We start from the raw sequence: 25,839 nt of genomic DNA, 5'->3' as shown, positions 1-25,839 counted from the left end.
TTACTATTTAGTTAGCTGTTGGTGAATAAAACTGAGAAACTGAGTGAAACTGAGAAAGCTGTCTAAGTTAGCGTGTATTTTTGTTTTTATTATTATTATTTACTGCATGTGACTTCAAACGTAAGCTAACAGTGTTTTTTTTTTTAGATGCTAGCCAAGTAACCACAGCGAGAAGGTGTTAAGTAGTTTGTAGCACTGCTTAACATGAGAGTAAATAGCAATGCTCGTTTCAGTGCTAGCTGGTTAGCTGTTAAACTGCGTAGTGGCATATTTTCGATGAAGCTACAAAAGTTACATAAGCTGTTTGTATAGAAACTACTCAAAAGTCTTGCCATGTAGCTAATTTAGCTATCCATGTAATATTATCTACATGACTGGAACTGAAGTGTTTTGGAAGTAGCAGCTAGCAGGATAGCAGGGCGCTACGTATTTCCCCCCGTGTTACAACACGCTTTACAGAGTAAAGTATCAGTCAGTGTTAGCCATCTTTGAGCTTGTTGGAGAAAGTGATCATGTCCGCGGATCAGACGTCTCTGGGCAGTGGAGCACACGGACTTCTCCACGGACAGCGCGCCAAGTCTTACGGCAGCTTGGTGACCTCCTCTATATCACCAATCCGACAAAAACGAGTCCAACACAAAGTCCAGCCGGGAGAAACCTTACAAGGACTGGCACTAAAATACGGCGTGTCTGTAAGCTGAAGATCTAAAAGCTGTTTGAATTCAGCATGGTTCATAAATGGTTTGCTCCTGACCTAACTTCTTCTTCCACCTCTTCTTTGCAGATGGAGCAAATCAAAAGGGCAAACAGACTGTACACCAACGATTCAATATTCCTCAAGAAGTTCCTCTCCATCCCTATCCTAACAGAGTCACTATCATTTACTGATGAGAACGAATTCCGTGAAGAGGAACCAAGTCATCAGTACCAACAGATCCCTGTTGAGAATGGCCAAACAGTCTCAGAAAGTCAAGAAGTGACTGCAGAGATTTCTCCATCAGACTATTTGAAAAGGATGGATAGCTTGATTAATCAGTCGAAAAAAGCAGCCATAAAGACATGTCAAGAAAGAGATAAACAGTAAGTAAATGCAAAAGTCATTATTTAAGTTGTGCCATGATGATCTTGCTCTTCAGACCTGATGTGAAGAAGGCAGAATTATAACGTGTATGTCATGAAGAATGGACAAAAATTGGACAAGCAGTCTGGCACATTTAGAACAGATATGTCAAGAATACTGGGGAGGGCAAATATTACAAGTGAGACGATCCAGTAGCTCTGCAGAGGATATGAAAGAGGTTGGAGGCAGTTATAAAGGCAAAATGTGGGTATACAAGTTATTAGGATCTATATTTATCATTTTCAGAAAGGAAGTTGAAAACCATGTTTGAACCATGTGACGATGAACAAACATTTGTGAAACCTAATGCGCTAAAAGTCTTGTTGGGGTGGTTTAAATGTCTTATTAAAGGTATGCAAGTAGACTATATGGCCAAAAGTATGTGGACACCTGACCATCGCACCCATATGTGCTTCTTGAACATCCCGTTCCAAAGCTGGTCCCCCGCTTTGCTGTTATAATAATCTCCACTCTTCTGGGAAGGATTTCCAGTAGAGCGTGGCTGTGGGGAAGATTAATGAGGTTGGGTGAAGAGGCCTGGGGCGCATTCTGCACTCCAGTTCATCCCAAAGGTGCTCAGTGGGATTGAGATCAGGGCTCTGTGCAGGACACTTGAGTTCTTCCACTCCAAATATGGCAAACCATGTCATCATGGAGCTCGCTTTGTGCACAGGGGCATTTTCATGCTGGAACAGGTTTAGGCTAGGCCCGAACTGCAGTAAAGGGAAGTCTTAAACCTTCCGCATACAAATACATCCTATACAATTGCGTGCTTCCAACTTTGTGGCAACAGTTTGGTGAAGGCCCACACATGGGTGTGATGGAAGTAGGTTGAATCAAGGTTTCTCAACTCCAGTCCTGGAGGACCACTGTGCTACACAATATCAATTCCACCTGCTCCAAACACACCTGATCATACTTATGGAGCCCTTGATAGAAAGCATATACAGTAAGTCTCGAGTGTTTTGTGGAGCAGGACAAATCTGAGATTTGGAGCGCATTGTTCTTTCAGCGCTGGAATTGAGAATCCCTGAAATATGTACATCGTGCAAATTTAATAAGCTTGTATGTTATCAGTGTGTGTTTACATTCATCTGTATATGAGTTATATGACAAATTATCATCTTATTTTTAATGCCTCTTTTTTTTTTTTGTTAAAGGTTTTCTTCAACAGAGCAGGTCCGCTACAGCAGTCAGGACTCCTGCAGCTCTTCACAGGGTCAGCAGGCCATGTTGGGCTCTGTGCCACTCACCATCACCAAACGCACTAAGAAACTGAGGGACAGAGAGGATGAGATTTTTCAGCTCTGATGCTGACTTTTTAACAGAACTGCCTTATTAGTGTGAAGTGTTTACGTCCACAGGAGAAAAATGAAAAGCGAAGGTTGTGTGGATGGGGGATTGATTTCACTGAAAAAAAAAGGACTGCTGATTTCTTCAGAATGCAGAGATCTGTGATCACTTGATGAATGATGTGGAATTGATGTGCGCTGTCACCTGACTGGATGTGCTAATATGGCCTCAGGTCATGTGCCATGTTGGCATCCTAGCCTAATTGTTTACAGAGCAAAAAATAAGCACTGGTCATGTCTTTGGGTTAAGATGCATCGTTGACAGGTTGCACATTTGCTGAAGTAAGGTGGAGGACCAGTAATGTGGTTCAAATCAGAATTGAAAATTTGTTTAGAAATCAAGGAAAATATAAGCTATATATTTGATCTGCAGAGCAAATGAACTGTCTAAACCAAGTTTAAAATAATCTCTCATAGGCACTTTACACATTTACCTTGATTTGTTAAGCACTTTTATGGTTTTGCTCTTATGTTGTATGTGATGTTGCATATTTTGTTTTGATCATGTAGCTGCTACACTGTCAGGAGGTTATTTCACTAAGCAGGATTGCTCAGTTAGCCAAGTGTAAGCCAAAAGGAAAAATTACACTCACTGAGTAATCCTCTCTGAAACACCCCCTTAATGCCATCATTAGTGACATAACCAGGCATAGCCTAGATGCAGTATTCTTGCCTTCTTTGAGTCAGCACTGATTTCTAGGTTGTATGCACTGGCTTCTATGTTTTCAGAGGAATTGGCATGTTACTGGTGATATTTTTTTAAAATATGTACTTTATAATAGTGCCTGGTATTTAGAAGTCGTATAGGTTTGAACAGGATGTAGCAGTGCCATCTGCTCAAGTGGAGTCAGTGTACTGTTTGTACTAGGGGTGTAACACGGTGGCACATCTGTATCTGTTGAGTACACCAAATATCTGTATCTGTATTTGGACTTAAACCCAAAGTGGGTGTGGCCTAAACTCGAAGGTGTTTTTTTTTTTTTTTTTTTTTTTTTGTTAATTATTATTGTGGGAAATGATATAGGATTCCTATTATTGGAAACAGCTGAAAAATCCCAGATATAGAAATGCCAGGACAGTCCATGAATTCTGGTTCTGACACTTCATCATATGACTTAAGAGATGTGCATGGGACTGTTTTAAATCTAGCTCACACATTATTATTTTACTATTTTTGTTTATACCTGCCCACAATATGTTCACACAAATTTAACTGGGTTTATTTTCCAAAATATAAACAAATTTATAGCCTAATTTAAACCATTTTGACCCTGACCAGACCATTAGTAAGAACTGCAGCATGTTCTTGTTCATGAATGTGGTCTTTATTTGAGCTTCATATCTGACTGCTCACTCACACCCACATCGAAAAAAAAAAACCTTCTGCTCAAGCAACGTTTTTTTTAAATTTTTTTTATTACATTCTGCTGGATTCTGATGAACCTCTAATTTCGACAAGATGCCCTTTCTGCCAAAACAAAACAAACAAAAAAAACAGAATAGTGTGCCTCTTATTCGTAACTGAATTTGCATCCATTAAGAGCACATTATCTAATCAAATAATGGAGTCATATTCAGTTCCTAGTTTGTACTATACAAGCTGATGACCCACTGACTGCCAGTCAATCAGTGTTTTGCTCAATTGCTCAATCTTCATTCTTTGTGGCTTTGCATACTATGCACAAAAGTGAACAATATGTATATCACAGTTACAGCGGACACAAAAGACTGAGGAAGAATAAATACTGTATTGTATACAAATGTGTGAATTTGTCTGTTTTGTTTGTGTGCATAATTTGATATCCAGTAGCCCCATGAGAAATAATAAGGTGCATAGCAACTTTTTCTTTTTTTCACATTTCCTTAACAGTTAATAGATTCTTTTAGGGATAAATTTGTATTTGTAGGACTTATTGTCCCTGCTGTTTTGACAGGTAGCGTATATGGCCATCTGAAATTGGGGCGACAAAAGCATGTAATAGAGGATTGTCAATGCACGGTGAGCTTTAGTGCATTATTGGCAGACAGGGTTTTCAATTACTACAAAGTTACACCAGGTGGCAGTGAAGAGATTTACTAATGTGGAACTGGGATTTGAATTGATTACATGTTTTTCAGAGCATAATTTTACAAATCTATTTATTCCACCTGATTGTGGGCAGAAAGAAAATTCTAACAGCATTGCAGCTTTTCATTCATTATTTCATCATTAACTGTTGAATATTCAGAGCTTTAATTCCCTTTTCAGTTACAGAAAATTATAGAAAATTCAGTGCTGGTATTTAATATTATGACCCCCCCCCCCTTTTTTTTAAATTAGGGCTGGCTATGACTGTAAAAATGAATGTGCCATCCTTCCTTCACTACTCATAACTTTTTCAATTATTGTTCCTTTTATGGAAAACATGTTCACAAAGCTTTTTAGATAACTGTAAGTTACGAAGGTTTACGAAGAGAGTAGATGTGAATATAGTGCTTATTGATATAAGTAAGTCATCCACAAATCTTTCACATCAAAACAATTTTGCTGATATGACTGTCACTCGGTGGAAATCAAGAATTACAATTGATCGATATTTCTCTGTGCTGCCAGCAATAATGTGAACTGTGATTTTCTTATAATAAGCAGAGAACAGTGGTGAACTATAATGTACAAAATGTTGAACAAAGAGACTGCAATCAGTGAGTTAATCACCGTTGTTGCTGAGTTTACAATTCTTGCCTTGCTTTCTTCTAGTCCAGCACCTTGTTGGTCTCTTTAAAGAAATACTGTTTAAAGTCCCACTGGCACCACACTCTCATAATTTGCCTTCTTCGATCAGTTTGTTGAGTCCATTACAGATAGTACTGAGGTGGCCCTTGAAAGTACCGTTTGGATTGTAAAGCTGGGTGAGAAGGTCAGGGTCAGAGTAATGGTTGAAGACATGGTTGATGCGTCCATGGGATTTTGGCGTGAGATGATTGGCTACAAGCTTGAGCATCATGTCTCTACATGAGGTAAGGATCTCTGACATCACCGCCTTGTCAAAGGTGAACTCCACCTGAAGGAGACAAGATAGACAGGTAGAAAATGTATGTGTTTATAATAGATTGATGGTAAACACAGCAAAGCAGTTATCTCCTGCAATTGACCAAAACATAATCAGGGATAGATTAATAATCAAACTTGCAAATTTGTATAATAGCTCATGGTTTACTGTAGATGAAAATATATAACAGTCATTTGAATTCATGCTCAGAGCTGCACAAAAGCCTTAATGCCCACGAGTAAAAGTCATTATAGCCTCTAATACTTAGCATAATGCAAATATACTATGGCATTGATTTGGCCAATAATATGGTTTACAATATATATTTATTCAAAAGCAAATGGTTTATAATATGGTTTACAATTTAATTTATTTCAAAAGCAAACTGTGAGCTTCAGTGTTGCTAATTATATGACGTGGTTTGAGACAAATCATTTAACCCTGTGGTTTGAATCATGCTAAATATTAGCTGCTGTTTTTTTATTTATTATCATGGTTAGCTTTGTTTCATGCTAAAACTACTGACCCAAAGTATATTCACATCATATCTTTCTTTATCAACTTCCCTTAGACACACATTATTTAGGGTTTGGACTAAGCTCTCATCAAACTATTCTTTTAAAATGGTTCTCCTTTTAAGTGTTCAGACAACACTTAACACAAAGCTAAATAGTACTGAATCCTACATACATATACAATAACAGCTCAGTTTTTTTAAAAAGAAAAATAGCCATATTATTAACATTCTTGTGTTATTGTTGCATTCATTTTATCTACTATGAAGTTTCTTTCTGCTTTAATCTACTATAATTCTTAATGCATGCAGATGTCTGTTAGCATTTCTTCCTCTTTGTGGTTACGCTGACCAGTGTCAAAAAATAGCTTTAAAGTACAAATTATGAAGAATATGAAGACTATTGGAATGAATGAATCAACTTTTTATACAAGAATTAAAATGCTATACAAACCTGCTGCTGTTATAATAGAATAAAATCCTGTCCTATCCTACCCTGTATTAATATTGAAAAGCAGCATGGAAATCTCTTAACAGCCCCATATACATACTTGAAAATTGGTAGTGTTACTTTAATGGGCCTGTGATGAATAATAGTAAATTATAATCCACATGGTTTTGGCAACAATACCATCAGCTATTGGCTGAGGAAAGGTTAACTGTTTTGTACTGCGCACAGTGGCATGCTGTGGGTGTTTTGTCATACATAATGACCCTATATTCTTCTCATGAACTACTCATATGCTAATCCCTCAGACACGAGCCTACACAATTACAATGCACTTTGGGGCATAACTAATACTGAATGAGCAGTCATTTATGGAAAGTTCATGGAAGAGAAAAATAATAATGCTAATGTGTAAAAAACCTGGTTAGTCCCGAAAGAAGCAAACGCAGTTATCATGACAAGAGAGTAGTTTTAGTCAGTCAGCTGACTTCTGAGTCCAATAGTGGTGACACAAATGTATACAGTACATTAAAGCTTGCATTTGGCTATGGTGGCTTCTGTTAGGTCTAGCTACAGAAAAGGCACACATAATAAAGTGACCGCAGAATGTGAAACACATCAACTGTGTTTTGTCACACCATATGATGAAATGCAGATTAATGTGTCTTGTGGTTTCTGAGCAGTGCTGTCTGTATACTTCTGATGGATGTAACTGCCTTATATGTAACATGTAACATGAATGTAACTGACTTAAATATGTTTCAGGTTGTTCTGTCTTTTCTTAGCTTCAGGAGATGTATTTCTGTTATGCATACCCTCAGTAGCCAGACTACTAAGTACTGATGACTAAGTGTTAGTAATGCATTATGGAACTTGTGATTTATTTATTGTTTTGTAGTTTATTTTAACTACTTCCAAAGTCTTTTTTTAAACATTTCTAGGCCAATTTTACTCTGTTTTGCACCCATTTAGTCCATAGATACAGGTCATTTAAAGAATTCAGATAATGCAGTTGTGAAATATGGTTGCAAATATGAGATGATGCATATGATATTTGGCACATTTTTGTCTCTGAGTATGTGGGGTTTACCTCATGGAAACTGATGGCTGTCATGGCTCCCTGGTGTAATTTCTTCTTGAAGGTCTGTGCTAAGCTGAGCTCCTCCTCACTGAAACGGTTGTGCTTAAAAAGCACAGCAACCTTCACAACGATTTTAATCAGGTCCTTAATCACTTTCTGGGCCTCTGCACGGTTCCCTGTGTACTCCTTTGAGACACGGTACAGCTCGTCCAGGATCTCACTGCTGGTGTCATCAATGAACATCTGCACTACTGACTTGTTGGCCATATTGCTGAGAATCTTCTTCTGGGCTTTCATAGCCAAGTCTCTGGAGCTAAAGTTCTCCATTTCTTGTAAAGGGGAAGGGAGAGAAAGAGATACAAGTTAACAAAATGGTTTGAAATAGAGAATGCTCAGGTGTAGTTTTTTTTTTCTTCTTCTTTTTCTTTAAAAACAGATACTTTGAAATAAATGTCCATAATATGTATGTGATTTAAATATGTACATGAGTGCATTTTTATTACAAAGCTAATGTGGATCTACACAAAATATAATATTCAAGCCAGCAAAAGACTTGTTATTCATTTATGTTGCATGTGGTCCACAATACCACATCCTCTGTTTCTTGTCTCTGTTTGTGTATTGTGTTACTGAGATTTCAGCCTTTAGGGATACACCCGTAGGGCCATGCTGTAGAAAAAGTAACCTTGAGGGAGGGGAAATTGTATCCTAAAGGACTTCATCAGCACTAACATGTCATGTAAACAAACTAAAGACTACATCAGCCTAGATCTCATTTATCTTTCTCAATACCAAAACAGTAGGTTTTATATGTAATTCCAGATAAATTGCCATGTATTAGACTATAAAATCTATTAAAAAAGATAGACACAAGCAGAATACACTTCCTGTAGTGATCTTTTTGCTTCTTGCAACTGACTGTGCAAGTAAAGGCAGGTATGAAGGAAAATGTAATTGCATATCTCACAAGTTTCCACATGCATCTCCAGATTGGGCCATACAAACAGTAACATCAGAGCCCAAAGCTGCTCCACATCAAGCAGTGACAAGAACAACAAAATCTAACTACTATATTTTACCATTTTTGATCCCCTATTGCATTTTACACCACTTACCGTTATTACTTCATTTCACACAGTAAGACGCTCTTATTGTGTCACGTGACCAATGTACAGCTGACAGTCTGATCCAAAAATAAAGAATGTTATCATGCTGGTGGTACGTCTAATTAGCTAATCCAGTCTTTATCTTTCGTATGCGAAAGATTAATGGGTTAATTGTTTTGTGTCAGTGGCAAGACTTCTGATGCTGTCATAATCTCTTTTTTAAACAAAAGAAAGATATGTACCTAACTAACTCACTGTCATATTTGAATAGTGGCAGATTTTCATTCAGCTTGTTAAACAAGCTGCTTTTTCCAGTTTCATGGTTTAATACTGACAACTGCGGACTGCAGCATCATCTCTAATCTGTTATCTGATAACGTTCCTTATTGTGTATTTATTGCATAAAGACAGATCTGATCAAACTGTAGACTACCTAATGAGAAAATGTTAATGTTTAGCATCAAAGAATGTTACTGTTCATGTGATGTGGTGTAAATACATTTGTATTATATACATTTAGATTAAACAGGTTCCCAATCCAATGCCATTAAAAGTTTTTCCCCTTTGCCAGCATTCATTAGTTAGTTAGTACTAAGTGTTAGCTAAGAACCTGAGACACGCGGATGAGTTAGGGAGAACTGTGATTGGAGAATTATCTACAAGCAAGGTAAATATTTATCATTCTTCAGATGACTGTAGCATGTAGCCTAGGGCTGAGTGTGCTGGTGCATTTAAAGAGGCAAGGCCTGGAGATTTTATAGGATGTAAAGTGCCCTATTGGCTTGTGTAGGAGGCAACAGCACTAACCATGTCATTAGAAAGCAGCTAAAGGACAGGTCATAACCTGCCGCTGGAGAACTGGGACTGTCGGCTGGTGATCACGCTGATGTCACTAACAAGTTAATGTTCTGATTCAAACAGAGCAGGCAGGCTGCCATGCATTTCACAATAACTGTACATACATGGTTAGAAGCTTTAGTCTTTTATTGTCGTGAGTTGCATACGGTTTTTGATCACTTTTCTGAAGTCTACGGATTGTATAACTGTTCTGTAAATAACTATACATGTTTACTAGATATCCTTGATACAAGTTTACTTCATTTGCTAGTAGTGGGCATATCACCTAAACCATTTGTTCATATATAGTTTGTGTGAAAATGTAGTACTGTGTGTAATGTAAGGTTTTGATTCAGAGAAAACAAGCTGTCATAGATTTCACAGTGACTAACCTGACAAATAATTATGGACTGTTCGGTGATTTCTTTATGCAAATGAGTGAGGGCACCAGAGAAAATTTCCCTGATGTACACTAACAATAACAGATTCTCACCTATTTTACTGATGATGTTTTTCCCAGGTAAGTAAAAGTGACAGCACACATTGGCTGCATGTGGAATGTTTGCTTTGTACCATGGCAAGCACAGACTCTCCATGTCTCTTAGTGTGTGTCGTATTTTTTTACGCCCTGTTCAGCATTGCAGTTGTTTTTCATAAGATGACTGAGGAATGTACATGGTTGTTCATAAAGGAAGTGAAACTTCGTTCTGTTAGGCAGCAGCGAAAAGTTGCCAATCATTTGCTTTTTCGCAATTTCACAAGACAGTGAGTCAGTTCTGATACAAGAGGCCCTCTGGTTTTTCAGGCAACGGCTACTCTACATCAAACAGTGAACATCTCTGCTTAATTAGGTCAGTCAGGGACAGGGAAACTCCAGTGTTTAAAATCTGCCTGCGTAATTGCAGCAAGTGGCTCTATCTTTTCTAATCAGCCCCTGACATAGGAGGTAGGACATGATACCTGTTGCAGCTTGAAAACAAGATAAATTCTCTCCAAACTACCACTTACACAGGGAGGCGGGAAAGAGAGAGCCAAGAACTTGTACAAGAGCCAGCTGCTCCAGCTGCTGAAAAAACAGCTTGTTTTCTCTTATAGATTTAGAGAAACTAATTACAGAGATTTGTGTTTGTTTTCTATTGCTTTACAGTTAGTCTGCTGATTCCGCAATCTCACACTTGTCTCTAGATCTTCACAGTGTTTCGAGCTGAGGGCATAGGTCATTAACAGAAGGCTCTTACCTGCTTTTTCTGTTCTTTCCCTCCCTCCTCTCTGTCAAGTCTCTGTCCTCCTTGTGTGCACAGCTCAGGTGATCAACATCCAGGTTTTTTAAACAATGCTATCCTTAAGCAGGGATGGAACTACACAAAAACGTCCAAAGAAACTCTCTGATCTGTTCGACACTCTGTTTCAAGATAAGAGTTGTACTTCCTTGAGGAACTAATTGTCTAAGACACACCCCTAAGTGTGCATGTTTCTGTCTGCTTCTCTCTCTCTGTCTCTCTTCCCCACACACACACGCACACACACACAGACAGATATTCTCACAGACCGCCCTTCTCTCTCACTCTGCTAGCTGCTGACAGAGCACCAGCATGTCCTAACAAGTGAAACCCCTGTAAAGAATTTAGCAGTAATCCTGGGACGCGGGCCATTGCAGTGGGGAGGGGTTTACTCTTTTTTTGAGATCACTATTATTGGAATGCAGCCAGCCTCAACAGCACTGCTGCTGCACTCTGACTCATGTTCATGCCCCCTGAGAACTGACTGTTTGGCAGCTGAGTGTGATACACTGCAACTGTAAAAACTTGAAAAATTTGAATTCTTCTGCAGAGAAAAGTTCCAGTAACTGACATGATTCCAGTTGAGTGCATCTTTAACTCAACAACAACAAATTCCCTCACAGGTGTTTATATCATTATGACTTTTTTTTGTACTGGATGCATTTCATGGAAGGTCTAGCACTCAGGCTTTACATCATTTAACTGAAACTACATTTTGCACATGCGCATTATGTTGTTAGAAATGGTTAATGAGCAACAAGGAACTGCTCTGCTTTTGCAACTTATTCTTGAAACTTGGAAGTACAACTTGGAGGTTAGATAATTTTTTTGTATCCTGAACTCAAATTATACCACACCTCAGATATACTATATACAATTAATATTTAAATACTAGTATTCATTTTTCATATTTAAATGACTGGTCATTTTTTTTTTTTTAATAATCATACAGTTACCTCTGTGCACATAGTAGTACGGCCCAGACGAGGTCCAAAGATGAATGCTTATCTGTCTGTTATCTGAATTACAACCATCTGGACTAGAATCAATCTCTGTTCAAATCTCCATGCAGCTGGTTGGCTTTGGTCATTAGCCAGAAATTGTTTGCAGACTTTGGGGTTAACTTAAATACAATTCTAATTTCTTAATCAGTGCTACAGAGCTGTGAAATCTGAAACTATGGTTCAATTAAAAAAAAAAAAAAAAAGATCTGTTCTCTTTTTAATGTGTTAATAAATTTTTAGTGTAGCTGTTAATGTTGTTCAGAGTGAGCAGAGAGATGATTCTTGTTTAATACTCTTCTCTGAGATAAGAATTATTCTGTGCCTCAGAAACAGAACAGTAGTGCAGGAAGAGTCAGGGCAACTGCGGAATTAGGTTTGTCTCCATGGCAACAGACAGGAAGTGTCGCTTACTTGGTTTCCTGATGACTTCCTCTTTATCGTGGAGTGACATCTGACATGACTACATGTATGTGTGCTTGGTGAAAGTGAGATATATAACTTGATCAAACACCAGGTTTTGCTTACCTCTGCAGGTTTTCATTTTACCTGAGCTTCAAAGGGAAAAAAAAAAAAAACACTCACATAATCTAGGTCATCAAGGCCAACCTAGAAGAGTCATCATTTTCATTATAATTATTGAGTTATATATTGTATTGATTATTTTTTGTGCTAGTAGTACCCATAATCACAAAGATGATATTTATGAGTTTGTGTGTGTGTGTGTGTGTGTGTGTGCTTAACATCTAAAACACTTACATATACTTTGTGAGCCAATTGTATACTTCGAATAACACTTTTATCTACTGTATATGTACCACTACTTTAGTAATGAACTGAACAGCAAAAGGCATAAAATATTGTATTGATTAAAAAAATGATACACAACATTGTTCCACAAATATCCTTACTTAAAAGCAGTTAAACAATCTCAACATACTCGCCCACCTTGATAAAGCGAAGACAAAACAAATACAATACAGATTTGATGCAGGTTTACTATACCAGAGCTATTATATTACCTATTATATTCATTCAATAGGCATCAATGAATCTGAGAAGAAAATGTAACTGTACATACATATATGCTAATGAAATGAATCCACTGAAATCCAATGAGTGTATACATAAATGAGTTGTTCAGACGCTGAAATGTGCCCCACCATTCCACCCTGAGAACTAAAGAAAGCAAGCCTGTGCATCAGACTTGGAAGCATGATGCTAAACATCTGATACGATGGCTAAAAGAAAGCACCTCTCTTCTCCTGACAACAGTAGCATATGGCTCTCTTTAACATTTAATACATGAAAGCAGCACAGCTTGTGGTCTGAGTATCCTGTGGATTCAGTTATGAGTTCATAAGATTTGAATATACTGTATTTGTTCGTCTTACACATTTACAGCAACCACTAGCTCCAACTTCATACTACCACAAAACTTGGTTCCATATCAGTTTCCATCTATAAAAACTGTCAAACAGAATTCAGGTGTCAATTACGTCATGAAAACAGTTGGTATGTTTAGCATACTGCTATGGCAACAGTATTAAGGATTATAAATTAACAGGTTTTAAATGCAGTATACATCTCCACAAAAGCCAGTTTTCCTTCTCCCACTGCTGTATAGAACCATCTCACATCAAGTCCTGGAATTCAGTTCTCTTAACGTACGGTAATAATCTAAGAATTTCAGAACTTGAGTTAAGCTAGTTCTAGATTTTGTTCTGTCAGTGAAGCAGGGCTTTTAGGAGTTCAGTCTGGTTTAAACTACAGGATGAATGATTGCTTGTGTCTCACAGAAGGGTGCAGGCTGCACTGCGCATAGGCAGGTTGGCTGGTAGCCGTGCGTACTGGTTCCTGAAGCTGTGCTTTTTGTTATTCAGCACTGGGTCTGCCTTCTTCTGGCTACCAGCAGGAGGAGAACTCTCCTGTGAATTAGCTGATGCATTTTCTGCCTTGCCTCCTTTGTTGTTCTTTGTCTTTTTAACCTTCTCCTTGTCCTGAGGCTCATTAGTGGCCACACTGGAGTCTGTGGTGCCCTCCAATGGTGGGAGTGTGTCAGGGGGCAGGTCTGTAGGGGTGGGCTTCCCCTCTGCCTGCTCCTCGTTGGGGAGGTTTAAGTTGGAGTTAGAGTGCTTGGTATTGGTACAAGTCGAACTGGCCAAAAGCAGCCACCAGTGAGAAGGAAAGAGAAGGGAAACTGTCATGTGCATTGTAAGAGGTCAAATAAAAGCAAGCAAAAGAGTAACCTGTGATGAAACAGTCATGCTACTGAGTTTGCTGTCTTTGCCATGATTATTGTAATGATTCTAATTATTGTTGCATTGAATCTATTCAATTCTAGTGTCAAAATCCTCTACTTACCCATTAGAGCTTCGATCCTCAGAGTCTTTCTGCTCACTGCTGTACCGAAGCTCAGCTGGGGTTTTAAAGGACAGATCCTTCTTCCCTTTCAGCCAGTATGTCTTCATGTAGCCCTTCCCCTTAATTATAAATATTATTTTGGTTTTTATGTATTCATAACAAGTACATTTTATTAAGTAATTTCACAATAAATAAAAATCGTGTGAATCCCTTGGTAATACTGTCTGGAAGCCACATACTCTATATCCATTAGGAATTCATTCTATGCTCAGTAGACTGGATGGGATTGTAGAGTAATATGTACCTTTACAAAAATCTTGCCCCTTTCTTCAATGATATATGGCTCATGCTCCAAATGGTCCTTGGTGGTCTGGCTAATGTGGATTTGCATGCCCTAATCACAGAGGAAGACACTGATGAACAAGACATCGTTTTATAACTCCCAATTCGAATTAACGTGATTAACATTCTTAATCCTTTTTTGGTCCTGGGACCTGCTACGTTGCATCCTGCTGACTTGTCTAATAATTTATAATTGAAGAAATAGTTATGGTAATAGAGACACCATTGGATCATCTCTTACCACACCATTGGACTCCATTCGAGAGGCAGTGTTCACCGTGTCTCCAAACAGACAGTAGCGTGGCATCTTCAGTCCCACTACTCCTGCCACCACCATACCAGAGTGGATTCCTGTGAGGGACACCACAAATAGACTTATCAACCTCTCATTGTTACTTGCAGAAATGATGTTTTTAAACTTTGCTACACATTTTGAATGTCACCTTGAAAAAAGAGACCAATGAAATTGTGATGTTAAATGTGTAGAATGACAAAGGACTAGAACAGGCTATTACAACAACAATTAAAAAACCCCTCATGGACATATTGCAAAATGGCCCTTTTTAGTGTAAAATGTCAGGTGTGAGGACTATCATTTCGGAAATGAATACAGTGCTCTTCAGATCTCAGTGGTCACGGTGCACCTACCAACACGAATCTGAATGTTATCCCCGGTAGAGGGGTCTTTGAGGTGATCGATGGAGCTCAACATATCTAGAGCCATGTCACAGATATGGTGAGCGTGAAATGTGGTCTTATTAGGCACTCCAGCTACCACCATGTAAGCATCTCTTATGGTCTCCACCTGGGAACAGTGTACATCACAGTGTCCTGGTTATTCTCATAAACCCAAGACTCATTCATTCATTCATCTTCCATAACTGCTTTATCCTGCTCACGATCGTGGTGGCTCTGGAGTCTATCCCAGAAACAGGAGTTACTTTAAAAATGAATTCCATTACAGTTACAAATTACTTCATTAAAAAATGGAATCAGTAATGTAATCCAAGTATCACAATATGAAAGTAGTGTAATCTGATTACTTTTGGATTACTTCAAGGTCAACCATATGACTAAAGTCAAGAGAAAAAGAAATATGAACAATATCAGCAACATCACAAAAGCATTTCAGAGAACAACTTAGAGTTCATAACTGAAGTTATGATGGAAATGAGAAGTGACAGTGGAGCACATATCTGCAAGGGCAGTGACCAACTGAAAATTCGAAGACTGAAAATATTATTAATTTTCATAATTTTGCAACATGATCTTAGAAGCTTTGTTATACAGTATGTCCTTACTAAACATGTTATTATTTGAATAAAAGTTTGATTCAGCAAAAAATCCAGTTCTTTGTACATTCTTTCATTGTACATTCTTTCATTCGTTCATTTTGTTCTTATACATTCAATCTTCATTAACTAATGTTAACAAGTACAAGGGAAAAAATGTCATTACCATCACACACAACATTAAAAAATACATTTCACCGTTTGATGGAGTGGGGTGATTGTGGGGGGAGTCGTGTTAATTTCTACCAAAATAGAGGACGTTCACAGCTAATTCAGTACCTTACCAACAACTGTGATCATGCAAACCAGGGAATTTCAAAGCATTAACTAACACTAAATAATTTTAGCTAACCTAGCTAACATGATTTCCATGCTTCTGAAAATGCTTCTTAAAATTAGATGTTGAGTCCATCGATAAAGACAATGCTTTCACAGCTGGAAGGCATAGTTTGCACTGTACTGTGATGTTGTTGTTTCCATTTTCTCCTTTAAAAATAATAATTACAAAATAATTTTGAAATTTCCACGACTGCAATGCATTTTTCCCAGTGTGCATCATTGTGATAAACAGAAGTTTCAACATGCCTCTAGAGCAGAATGAATTTGCAATGCACCAGGAGGTGGCTCACGTGAGTCACAACTGGCAAGAGAGAACCAGAACTATAATCAAGCAGCTGTCTATATTGCGTTATGTCAAAAGATTAATTTCTTTCATTTTAAATTCTGAATAGTCTTCCCATTTTTTTTTTGCAAAATGTACCTGATTACTTTGTTTTTTGACATAACTGTAACAGATTACATTTACCACTTTTTTGTATCCTGAATACGTAACACCATTACATGTATTCCATTACTCCCCAAGACCATTGGGCACAAGGCAGGAATGCATTCTGGATGGGATGCTTGTCCATCACAGGGCATCTCATCCACACAATAGTAGTTTTTAGAGTCACCAAGCTACCTGTTGGTGTGTTTTTAGAAGGTGGGAAGAAACTGGTGAACCCAGAGGGAAGTCATGTAGATATGGTGAGAACATCTGAAACTCCACACATAGCTCCACTGTAGCTGTGAGGTAGCAACACTTCCTGCTGTGCCACCATGCTACCCAGCTCAAGACCTGAGTAAGATTTCTAAACTAGTTCGTTAAAGATATGGTTATGGTTCAACCAAGCTCTGTTGATTAGCTACTTGATCTCTGCGGCCTAGCAGAAGCTCTAAATTGACCAGATAACAACGAAGAGGTCAGAAAGCCTTGTCTTCATTGATTTGATTCATGCCTTTTTTAATGATGTGTATTTTAAATGTAACTTTTGTTACCTTATACACATTGTGTTTCTCACTGAGGGTGTCAAAAACGATGTAGATCTCATTGAGCATGTCCACAACCTGCATGGGTGTGATGTGGATACAGATTTCATTAAATTTGACCACATCGCTGAACAGGATGGTCACATCTGGGAAAACCTGGATAACAGAGCCACAGGACAAGAATCAGCCACAAACTACAAATAGCAGGATTATAATAACATGAACATTTCTTGCTTATCAAGGATAAAGTTTATTAGACAGAGTATCTGATGAGGACATTGTGCTCGCAAGGGACAAAAGCCTGTTATGTAAATGATGCAAAGGTTAGCCAACTAATTAGCTGGACAGACACCATGTGTGTGTGTGTATGTGTGTGTGTGTGCATACTTGACAGGTCTCTAGTGCTGTGATGCCTTTGCGCAGTCGGTCAGCCACAGCTTTTGGTATCATAGCATATAGCAGAGAGTCGCCTCTCTTCTTCTCCTCATCCAGTTTCTTAATGATCTCTTGCAGCTGAGCATATTTCTGTTGCTCCTGTATAGGCAGCACACATTCTTCTTTATTGTAACCTTACTGGAAACTCAGAAGCCCACAATGTTCTTTATTTTTTACTTAAAAAAATAACAGGTATCTAGCAGTATGTCATATATTACAAAAACAACATCTTATCAAGTGACATATATAGTCAAATATAGGAAAAAGTAAAGATTATTAATCCTAGACGTTCTACTTATTTCACGTTTTACATTGTCTTGCTCTATTGGCAGATAATGCTATTTTCAACTACTTATTTCTATAAAGAAGCAAAATTATCTGCCAATAAAATAATATGATTTCGAGCTTGAAATTATTACAAATATCTAGAAATAGGCAAAAAATGCAACATAAATAATATTTGATAAATATCATTTTCATGATATTTTCACTTGCTAATATATGATGTTTTGCAGTTTATTGTTAGGAAATGCTAAGTGCTGCCACTTTTGAGAACAGGGTGTGTGTGTGTGTGTACCTGGTCCAGAGCCAGCTGCAGCTCTGCTGATTGCTGAGTTCCTGCCAGAATGAGCTCTCTGCTAGAATCATGCAGGTTGAGGTCATTGACATAAACGCCCATTTTAATCATGTCCTCCACTGTCTCAATACTAAAAAGGAAATTGGAAAAAGGTTTTAATGTAGAGTAAATCATTTGTAGCACTGTTTGATTCATAGATGCTTGTTTAGCTTTGACTTTATCATGTATTTGATCAAACAAATCTAGACAATTAAATTGGACACCTAAAATGATAAACTAAGTGATTTTACAGCTTTAGTGTTTTGTTCTAATTTGATCAGACTGGCTATTGATGGCTCTATATTGCTTCAAGCATATTGACTAAACAGGTAGCACCACATTTCGCATCAGGGCAGGCCATGTTGTAATACTACGAGCATGGCAGATGTAATTAAAGCTTACATGGGTGTGCCAAGGAAGATGAGTGAATCCCACTGAGGCACGTATTTCATCTGGCCCTTCAGATGGAGAGGCTTTTTAGGTGGCTCTCGCATGTCCTCAAATATAGTTTCACTGCACTTGCCTAAATGCAAAATAGAAAAGAGCCTTAGTTAGTCAAATCACTCCTAGACAGTCAGTGCAAGCATGATTTCAAGCATGTTCACCTGACATAAGTGTTACCTAAACAAAACTGAGGTTGTAATTCTTCAGCTTAAATTTTGTGTAAATATGGCATTTAGCATTCTATTCTAATCTACAAATATGTTGGGAAAATGATCCCTATTCCTCTAGCAATTGAGCATGGTTCTGTACTGATCAGGGTGGTTGTGAGTGTGTCTGGAAATATCACGTCTAACCAGTGACAGTCTGGAAGGCAAGCAGTTCAATGTCTTCTCCTCCAGAGTTTGCTGAGCTGTTGTACTGGGTCAGAGCGCTGCTGTACTCCTGATCGGCCCCTTTCATCTCATCCATTGCCTTGATGTCTGAAGGAGCACATTGGCACATTGATTTATTATTCGACTGTAATTCTGATTAGCTGGTAGATGTCCGGTGTGGATGTATGACTACTAACTGTTGTGATACAGTTGTCCTATGTCTTTGTTGTTATGTGTATTTATTGTTCTGTTGAGTATTTGCACTTTACGTAGTCTAGCGTACTGTTATGCGTTTTACCATGGTCATGGAGAAATGATATTTCGTTCCAATGTATACAAGCAATATAGAGGAATGACAATAAAAGAACTCTTGACTAACAACTAATATTAGTTGTTATTATTTAATAGAATTATACAACACAATGTATATAGGACTATATTACTTGAATCACAGTTGGGTAGTAGTCTTTAAATTAGCACTATGTTTATAGAGGTGAAAATGTGTTACCATTTAAAATGGATTATATAGCATCAACATAATGTGAAATATTAAGCAATCTTCATATTTAATTTAATTTTATATAAGCAAGTCTGACACAGCTTTTAAATATTGTAAAATATTGAACATTTTTTTGACAGTTTTTCAAAAACTGTTCCCTGTAGTGGACTTTGTTAATACTATCACAGACAACTCAAGACTAGTGGGATGAAATTCAGTGTGAAATTTTTGCCGCTCTTGCTGAAATATTCATCATGCTCCAGTCAGATTACAGCAAACTGACAGCAAATCTGTACCTCGTTCTTCCTTCTTTGGCTTCTCACTCTCCTCTTTCTCCTCTGGCTCTTCTTTGCTGAGTTTAGGGATGTTGACTTTCTGCTTGCTCTCTACAACTGCTTTTGACAGCAGCTCAAACACATTGTTGAGGTGAGTGTAGATCTGAAGGAGAACACATAGTATGTGTGTTTTGCTGCTCACTACAGATACAGAATTGTGTGCTGGCCAGTAGCCACTAAAACCTTGTTTGATAAGACAGCTCCTGTAATCTACACATGTCTCTACCCTTCAGGGGTTAATTGTAATATAGCAACCTTCTATCTTTATCGATTTTGATGTTAGTGATTCGTGTCACAGGATGATGGGAAATGAGATGTAAATTCAATTCCTCTTCCAATTCCTATGGACTATCTCTGAGTCAGTAAGTGAAAATATCTTAGTGGTGTCTGAGAAGTTAAGTGCCTTTTCTCATATCACATTTTGCACTGATATTCTAACCGAACGTCTTCTCTTCATAATGTACCTTGTTTTGAATGTTTTGAATGGACCAGTGATGTTATCTTTCATTGCTGAGCCTCCTAAATCTGTAAGCCTCTTAATTAAGTAGCTGAGACTTCATAAATCACTAACTGTCCCTTTGGCACATTTTGCATTATTGAAGAGAAAGTGTCTACTCAGCTAAAACACACATAATTGCCTGCCCTACTTACATTGTCCCAGCTAAACTCCAACATGGGCCGCACCAGAGTGAACTCCTCGTTGACCTTTTTGCCTTGCAGATCTGAGAACACCTCCTTCAGGCCATCTCCGATGCGGTACATAGTCATGTCTCTACGGAAGATGACGCTAAAGGGGAACATGTCAAAGAAGATGCCCCTTTTCATAGGGAGCTTTTCATAACCAGGTGCTGTTTTTTGCTGGGGCATGCGGTGCTTAAATGCAGCATTATCAAAGTTCATCTTGTACACCTACAGAAGTATTGCGGTGAAAATAGAGAAATCTGTTAGACAGATTAAATTCCCAGTCCTGTGAGACTTTAAAGATTTTCAGCTATTGCACATCTTTTGCATGTTCGTTTAAAAAATAGATCAACTGCTGATTTTTTTTCTTAAGACGCTTACCACATATGTCATTTTCTCTGTTTCCTCTTTAGACAAAATCTCCACCTCAATGTCTGTGTTGTAAAATTGACGGCCCACTTGAGAGAGTTGCCCTGCATATATACATGACAGAAATTCAGGCTTATAGTATAAACAATGTAGTAAAAAACCTGATTCATTTCGCCAGTCCGTCACTACATGTGAACAAAAAAATGAAAATTGATCTATTTCATTATGCTCAGAAGCATGTTTGGGAAATGCTCTATAATAACTCTATACAATAACTTGTTCCAACTGTAAAAAGGAAGTGATAAGACTATTTGCATTTTTAAGGTCAGTATTTGGTTGATACATTGGCAACATGGTTATCCCCTTTACTCATCTTCACCTTGCATTTTATTTACATGATTTTGCCATGCAATGTACCGAGATAATGCATTAATTTTCACACCCAGCCCGTGCTTGTTTATGGTTACCTTTGACAAACTGCGTAAAACCCTTTCTGGTGGAGCGATAATGCAGCGTCAGACTCGTCTCGCATTCTTCTTCCACACAAAAGCTGGGCGGTTGAACTTTGGGGAACGAGAAGCGGAAGTATTCATGCAAGTTATCCAGCTCGTTGATGAAGTCTCGTACATTACGGCCCAACACCTGAACCACACAGAAACAAGTGCAGAGGTGAAATAAGGGGGTAGGAACTTGTCTAATATCTAGTTATAACGCAGGAGCTATGAATGTGAAAAAATATGAAGTAGTGTCTATTTCTATTTAAACGTGCAGGAAGTAAAGGAGGATTTCATTTGGAGGCTTGTCTGTTGATTGCTTTGCAGTCACCTTGAGAATCCTTTCATAGCCATAGTTTCCTATTCGTTTGACCATATAGACTCCAAAGGCATACATCAGCTCATCGTGGGTCTTTCCCAGAACCTCTCCAGCTGCTTTAGCCAGACGAAGGATCAGATTGTCACTAGAACAAGAAATTCAAGTATTTCCCTTTTAAAATTGTGTAAATACCCAGTGCATGTATACTATGAGTTTATACTATGAGTTGTGGAAGTCCTACCACTCATTTAAAGCACCCTGTATCACACAAACATACATGCATACAGTACATATGGGCGATGCAAAAGTTGCATCCCTGATAGTTTCTGGTGAAAAAGGACAAAGTCCCTTTATTTTACAAAGTAAATGTACAAACGGTACAATTCCAACATCTTTAAATTGAAATGTGGACGCATCCTGCTACAAGACAAAAATCCAAAACATATAAAAAAGAGACCTGATTTGAAGAAGGCAGCTTAAACCATAAAATTAGAGTTATAAAAGATATGTCACTAAGAATTAGGGCCCAAATATTACAACTGAGAGAATCAAAAAAACTGCTCAGAGGATACAAAAGAGATTGGAGGCAGTTATAATGTTATAAATGTATCCATACAATTTATTAGATTACTGATCTCAGTGTTATTTTTCCACTATTATTATTTTACCATAAACTATTTGAGCATTTTGTTACTTGCTGACAATGAAGGAACATTTCTGAAACCTGACATGTCATTAATTAAATTTCTTTTTCATTTTGCCCTGTAGCAATGACAACTTTTACATTCACTTGTATATCATACAAATACTTAAGACTGCTTATTCTCACTCTGCTGGAACGGACTGATAAATAGGAGACTTACTTGTACATTTGGTGGCGTACAAACTTGAGGTGAGGAATCTCTGCCCGGGCCTCGATAAGCCTCCAAACATCCTCCCCATAGGACTCATTAATGTAGTCATTCACTGCTTCCAGATACAGGCCATACATCTTCAGAGGGTTTAGAACCTCCTGACCTCTGCCTCCACTGAAAGAGTAGGGTCAAATATATCAGAGATGTGGATTTGCCCTTAAATTTTACACACACTTCCTAAAACTCAGAACACGTTCATCAGTGCTAAGATGGCAATAAAAAAATGAAATATTACTAAATTATACAACCAAATGAGGATAGTGTGTAGGTGTTGCTTACCTGCAGTTCCTCAGTTCAGTGCACTGGGAGGTTGCGACTGGGCCAGGCTAAAGCGCACTGGCCTCCCTCTCTCTCTGCCCAACACCTGTTCCTGGCACTTGAAGCACTTCACACACTCCTCTGTCAGGACAATAGACATGGTGGGCTAAAACAGGCCCAAACAGGAGAGCTGAGGTGTGTTTGTGGCAGGTAGAGAAAAGCATTACACCACCAGACCTCATTATATAAAGATATGGCTAGCTTTATTTTACACTTTTTTAATCAAATCCTTGTCTTATTGACAAAAACAGGAATGATGATAGTATTCAGCGACCTAATATCTAGTACAGCAAGCATTTGTCGAAAACCTTTTTTTTTAAATGATGCAATTCTGTACTTATGCTAACACTCTTGTCTAAGTCACTTTAACAAATGGATCAAACATTGTAAAATACATTGTATTTTACATGTACAAGAAAATGAAAAAGACAGGTTAGAACGGACTAGTGCATTTCTTTTTGTATCATTAGTATGTTTTATCCTGGTCAGGGGTGTGGTGAATCCAGAGCCTATCCCTGGAACACTGGCATTAAGGTGGGACACACCCTGAATGGGACGCCAGTCCATCACAGGGCACCATGCATACACACATTCACACACTCATTCACACCAATAGGCAATTTATTTTAACCAGTTCACCTACTGGGATGTTTATGGGAGGTGGGAGGAAACAGGAGAACCCAGAGGAAACCTAAACGGACACAGGGACAGCATACACAGAAACCCGACACAAACAATATCCCAGCAACTATACCTGCTTCACAACTATATTTACTGTTAAACAGCTGCATCTGATTTAGTTGTAATAGCGAAAAAAAAAGCTCATTAAGGATTTAATATGCTAAAAGATTCCAGTGGAAAAAAACCCCAAAAAACTCCCAGTACTGAAAATAAAGCATGTCTTAACACACCTGCTCTGCAGCTTTTGCTACGCTTCTCTCTGTGTAATTCAATGAAAATGATGTAGGGGGCACTGTTGCCACACTGAAACTATAACTAATAAGGAAACTACATTGTAAGATGACACATGTATTTTTTACTTCTTAATTGAATAATTGAATAATATGGCACATATAATTCAAGGAAATAAATTACATCACATTTTTCTCCTATAATGTATGCAGTGTATGTATGTTTATATGTTTGTTTATATGCAGCACAAGACCTGTGCTTTTGTCTTATCAAGGACCTAAAGAGCTTTACAAGGCAATTAGTGGTCTTCTGAAAAACAGATGAGATAGGTGTGAGTCATGTTTGTTTGTGCTTATTTTCCCTCTGAGAGCTGGTCTGATAATTGCAATGCTTTTGTTTCCTTTGTTCCTGGCAAGTCTTCAGCTCACCTTCTCCTCTGTCCTCTAATTTCTCTAAAGCACAGTGAGAGGACAAGTGGAGTTGCAGCTCCTCTGTCGCAGTCATACATTCAGCTCTGACTGACTAGTGGTTTTCACCGATTCTAATTCTCTGTCTTTATTACAGCAGTTCAATAAGTTGATCTTCATAACTTGCTTTTGCCTGTAAATGTATGCACATGATTTATGCATGCCTAGGTTCATTTTCAGTCCTCTCTACTAATCCTTCATTACAGTCTTTGCTTTTGTGCTAAAAAATCCTCCGTGACTCTATTTGTGAGGCAAATCCGGAACGCTTGGGAAACTAGATGCAATGTGTGTGAGTGGATATGTGTTTGCTTTCTGTGTGTGGGTGGAAAAAATGCTTATAAGTCTAAAGTCAATGCCCTCAAACGTTTTACTGAAGCCATGCATTATTTTTATGATAAGATAAATGATACTGATTTGTGTTTTTATAAATAATAACCTTGAAACTTTTGAAAAAGATTGCCTTTAAATTATGCTTTTTCTCTTTTTTACTTGGGAAGGGAAGAAAATTATGAAGCATTTTGAAGGTACAATGTCTGTCTGCCCCAGGGCTTGCTACTGAGCTGAATGTAATCATTTTGTCTGTGTATTTTGTTATAACGACTCTCTTCCTTTAAGCTCAACACTACATCTAGCCAAACTATAAGAAGCAAGCTTTAAAATCAGCTTGAATGAAATATTAGGTCCATGGATAGAATCGGGATCTAGATGTTTACTATGAAACACAAATCATTTTCACTCTATACGCTGCATATCTGAGATCTAAAAGATCTTTGGGGAACAAGTAGGAGGTTGAGCCTTTTGACATTTGGACTATGTAAAATTTTCCAGAGCAACAATGCCAAGTAGAAATGTTGATCAAGCCAGAGCTGGTCATATGGGGATCTCAAGAAGTATTCAAAGGGTATAAAGTGGTAAAAATTAACCTTAGGTTATCAGCACTGATATTTTTGACACCAAATGCTTGTTTGTGGTTGAAAATGAGTTAAATTTATATTGAAACAAAGTAACTCCTTATGCAACCTCTTTTGTTTGCTGTCTTGAAAAACTAAATACTGTACTAAGCTGTTAAATTATCAAGTGTTATTGTTTCTGTTTTTATGCTAGTAAAAGATACAACATTCATTCATTCATTCATTCATCTTCTGTAAGCGCTTCATCCTGGTCAGATTTGCAGTAGATCTGGAGCAAAAATATTACAATAAATAAGCTCATTAATCTTACTATGGCAGCAAACCTAAGATTTAATCAATTCTGATCAAGTTGACATAATTTGTGTGACAGATCTTTGTTGACATAAGGTTGTGTTATGTCACCTTCTGGGCCATTTTATGTTAGAACGTCATGTCAATTGGTTCTGGAGTGCAGTGTACTTATGGTCACATAATGGTGATGATCTGACATAGATTTCCATGTGAGATTAATTGGACAATTAAGCCAAGGTGAGCAAGGTTAATATAGGTGTAATTTATTTTAACTGGGGTGAAACGTTTAACGTTAAAAAATCCAGAAAGAAATTTAGACTATCCGTAGTCTGAATAGGGAGATTGTATGAAAGTAAAATATAATTGTCTGGTATTGTTACAAAAAGAAA

The 25,839-nt window shown here is 37.9% G+C and overlaps 3 protein-coding genes across 3 annotated transcripts; 1 reads left to right on the top strand and 2 right to left on the bottom strand.

Moving 5' to 3' along the window:
- Positions 1-501: 501 nt before the first annotated feature.
- lysmd1 (LysM, putative peptidoglycan-binding, domain containing 1) lies at positions 502-4,237 on the top strand. Its single transcript, XM_026926546.3, has 3 exons — positions 502-692; positions 785-1,080; positions 2,281-4,237. The coding sequence occupies exons 1-3, from the start codon at positions 513-515 to the stop codon at positions 2,429-2,431; spliced, it is 627 nt and encodes a 208-aa protein (XP_026782347.3). The 5' UTR covers positions 502-512; the 3' UTR covers positions 2,432-4,237.
- On the bottom strand, positions 4,202-11,061 carry tnfaip8l2b (tumor necrosis factor, alpha-induced protein 8-like 2b). Its single transcript, XM_026926548.3, has 3 exons — positions 10,726-11,061; positions 7,554-7,873; positions 4,202-5,513 (listed from the first exon to the last, which is right to left on the bottom strand). Exons 2-3 carry the CDS (start codon positions 7,869-7,871, stop codon positions 5,271-5,273), a joined length of 561 nt encoding a protein of 186 aa, XP_026782349.1. The 5' UTR covers positions 7,872-7,873; positions 10,726-11,061; the 3' UTR covers positions 4,202-5,270.
- A 1,605-nt stretch (positions 11,062-12,666) lies between these two features.
- Positions 12,667-22,921, bottom strand: LOC113534156 (soluble guanylate cyclase 88E). Its single transcript, XM_026926783.3, has 17 exons — positions 22,831-22,921; positions 22,501-22,665; positions 21,650-21,782; positions 21,292-21,466; positions 20,837-20,928; positions 20,426-20,683; positions 19,736-19,877; positions 18,923-19,048; positions 18,528-18,648; positions 18,087-18,216; positions 17,462-17,608; positions 17,084-17,230; positions 15,123-15,279; positions 14,716-14,825; positions 14,437-14,526; positions 14,133-14,251; positions 12,667-13,925 (listed from the first exon to the last, which is right to left on the bottom strand). The coding sequence occupies exons 2-17, from the start codon at positions 22,626-22,628 to the stop codon at positions 13,562-13,564; spliced, it is 2,439 nt and encodes an 812-aa protein (XP_026782584.1). The 5' UTR covers positions 22,629-22,665; positions 22,831-22,921; the 3' UTR covers positions 12,667-13,561.
- Positions 22,922-25,839: the final 2,918 nt, after the last annotated feature.

The sequence above is a fragment of the Pangasianodon hypophthalmus genome, chromosome 1, assembly GCF_027358585.1.
Source record: "Pangasianodon hypophthalmus isolate fPanHyp1 chromosome 1, fPanHyp1.pri, whole genome shotgun sequence".
Classification (NCBI taxonomy): domain Eukaryota; kingdom Metazoa; phylum Chordata; class Actinopteri; order Siluriformes; family Pangasiidae; genus Pangasianodon; species Pangasianodon hypophthalmus.
This window is presented reverse-complemented; position numbering and strand designations above follow the sequence as displayed.

Coding starts and splice junctions, on each gene's coding strand:
- lysmd1 (XM_026926546.3), top strand. CDS start 513: ATGTCCGCGGATCAGACGTCTCTGGGCAGTGGAGCACACGGACTTCTC. Junction 693..784: donor CACTAAAATACGGCGTGTCT/GTAAGCTGAAGA, acceptor TCTTCTTTGCAG/ATGGAGCAAATCAAAAGGGC. Junction 1,081..2,280: donor TGTCAAGAAAGAGATAAACA/GTAAGTAAATGC, acceptor TTTTTGTTAAAG/GTTTTCTTCAACAGAGCAGG.
- tnfaip8l2b (XM_026926548.3), bottom strand. CDS start 7,871: ATGGAGAACTTTAGCTCCAGAGACTTGGCTATGAAAGCCCAGAAGAAG. Junction 5,514..7,553: donor CAGCCATCAGTTTCCATGAG/GTAAACCCCACA, acceptor TGTCTCCTTCAG/GTGGAGTTCACCTTTGACAA.
- LOC113534156 (XM_026926783.3), bottom strand. CDS start 22,628: ATGTATGGCCTGTATCTGGAAGCAGTGAATGACTACATTAATGAGTCC. Junction 19,049..19,735: donor GCCAAAGAAGGAAGAACGAG/GTACAGATTTGC, acceptor GTGCTCCTTCAG/ACATCAAGGCAATGGATGAG. Junction 13,926..14,132: donor GAGGATCGAAGCTCTAATGG/GTAAGTAGAGGA, acceptor GCTTTTGGCCAG/TTCGACTTGTACCAATACCA.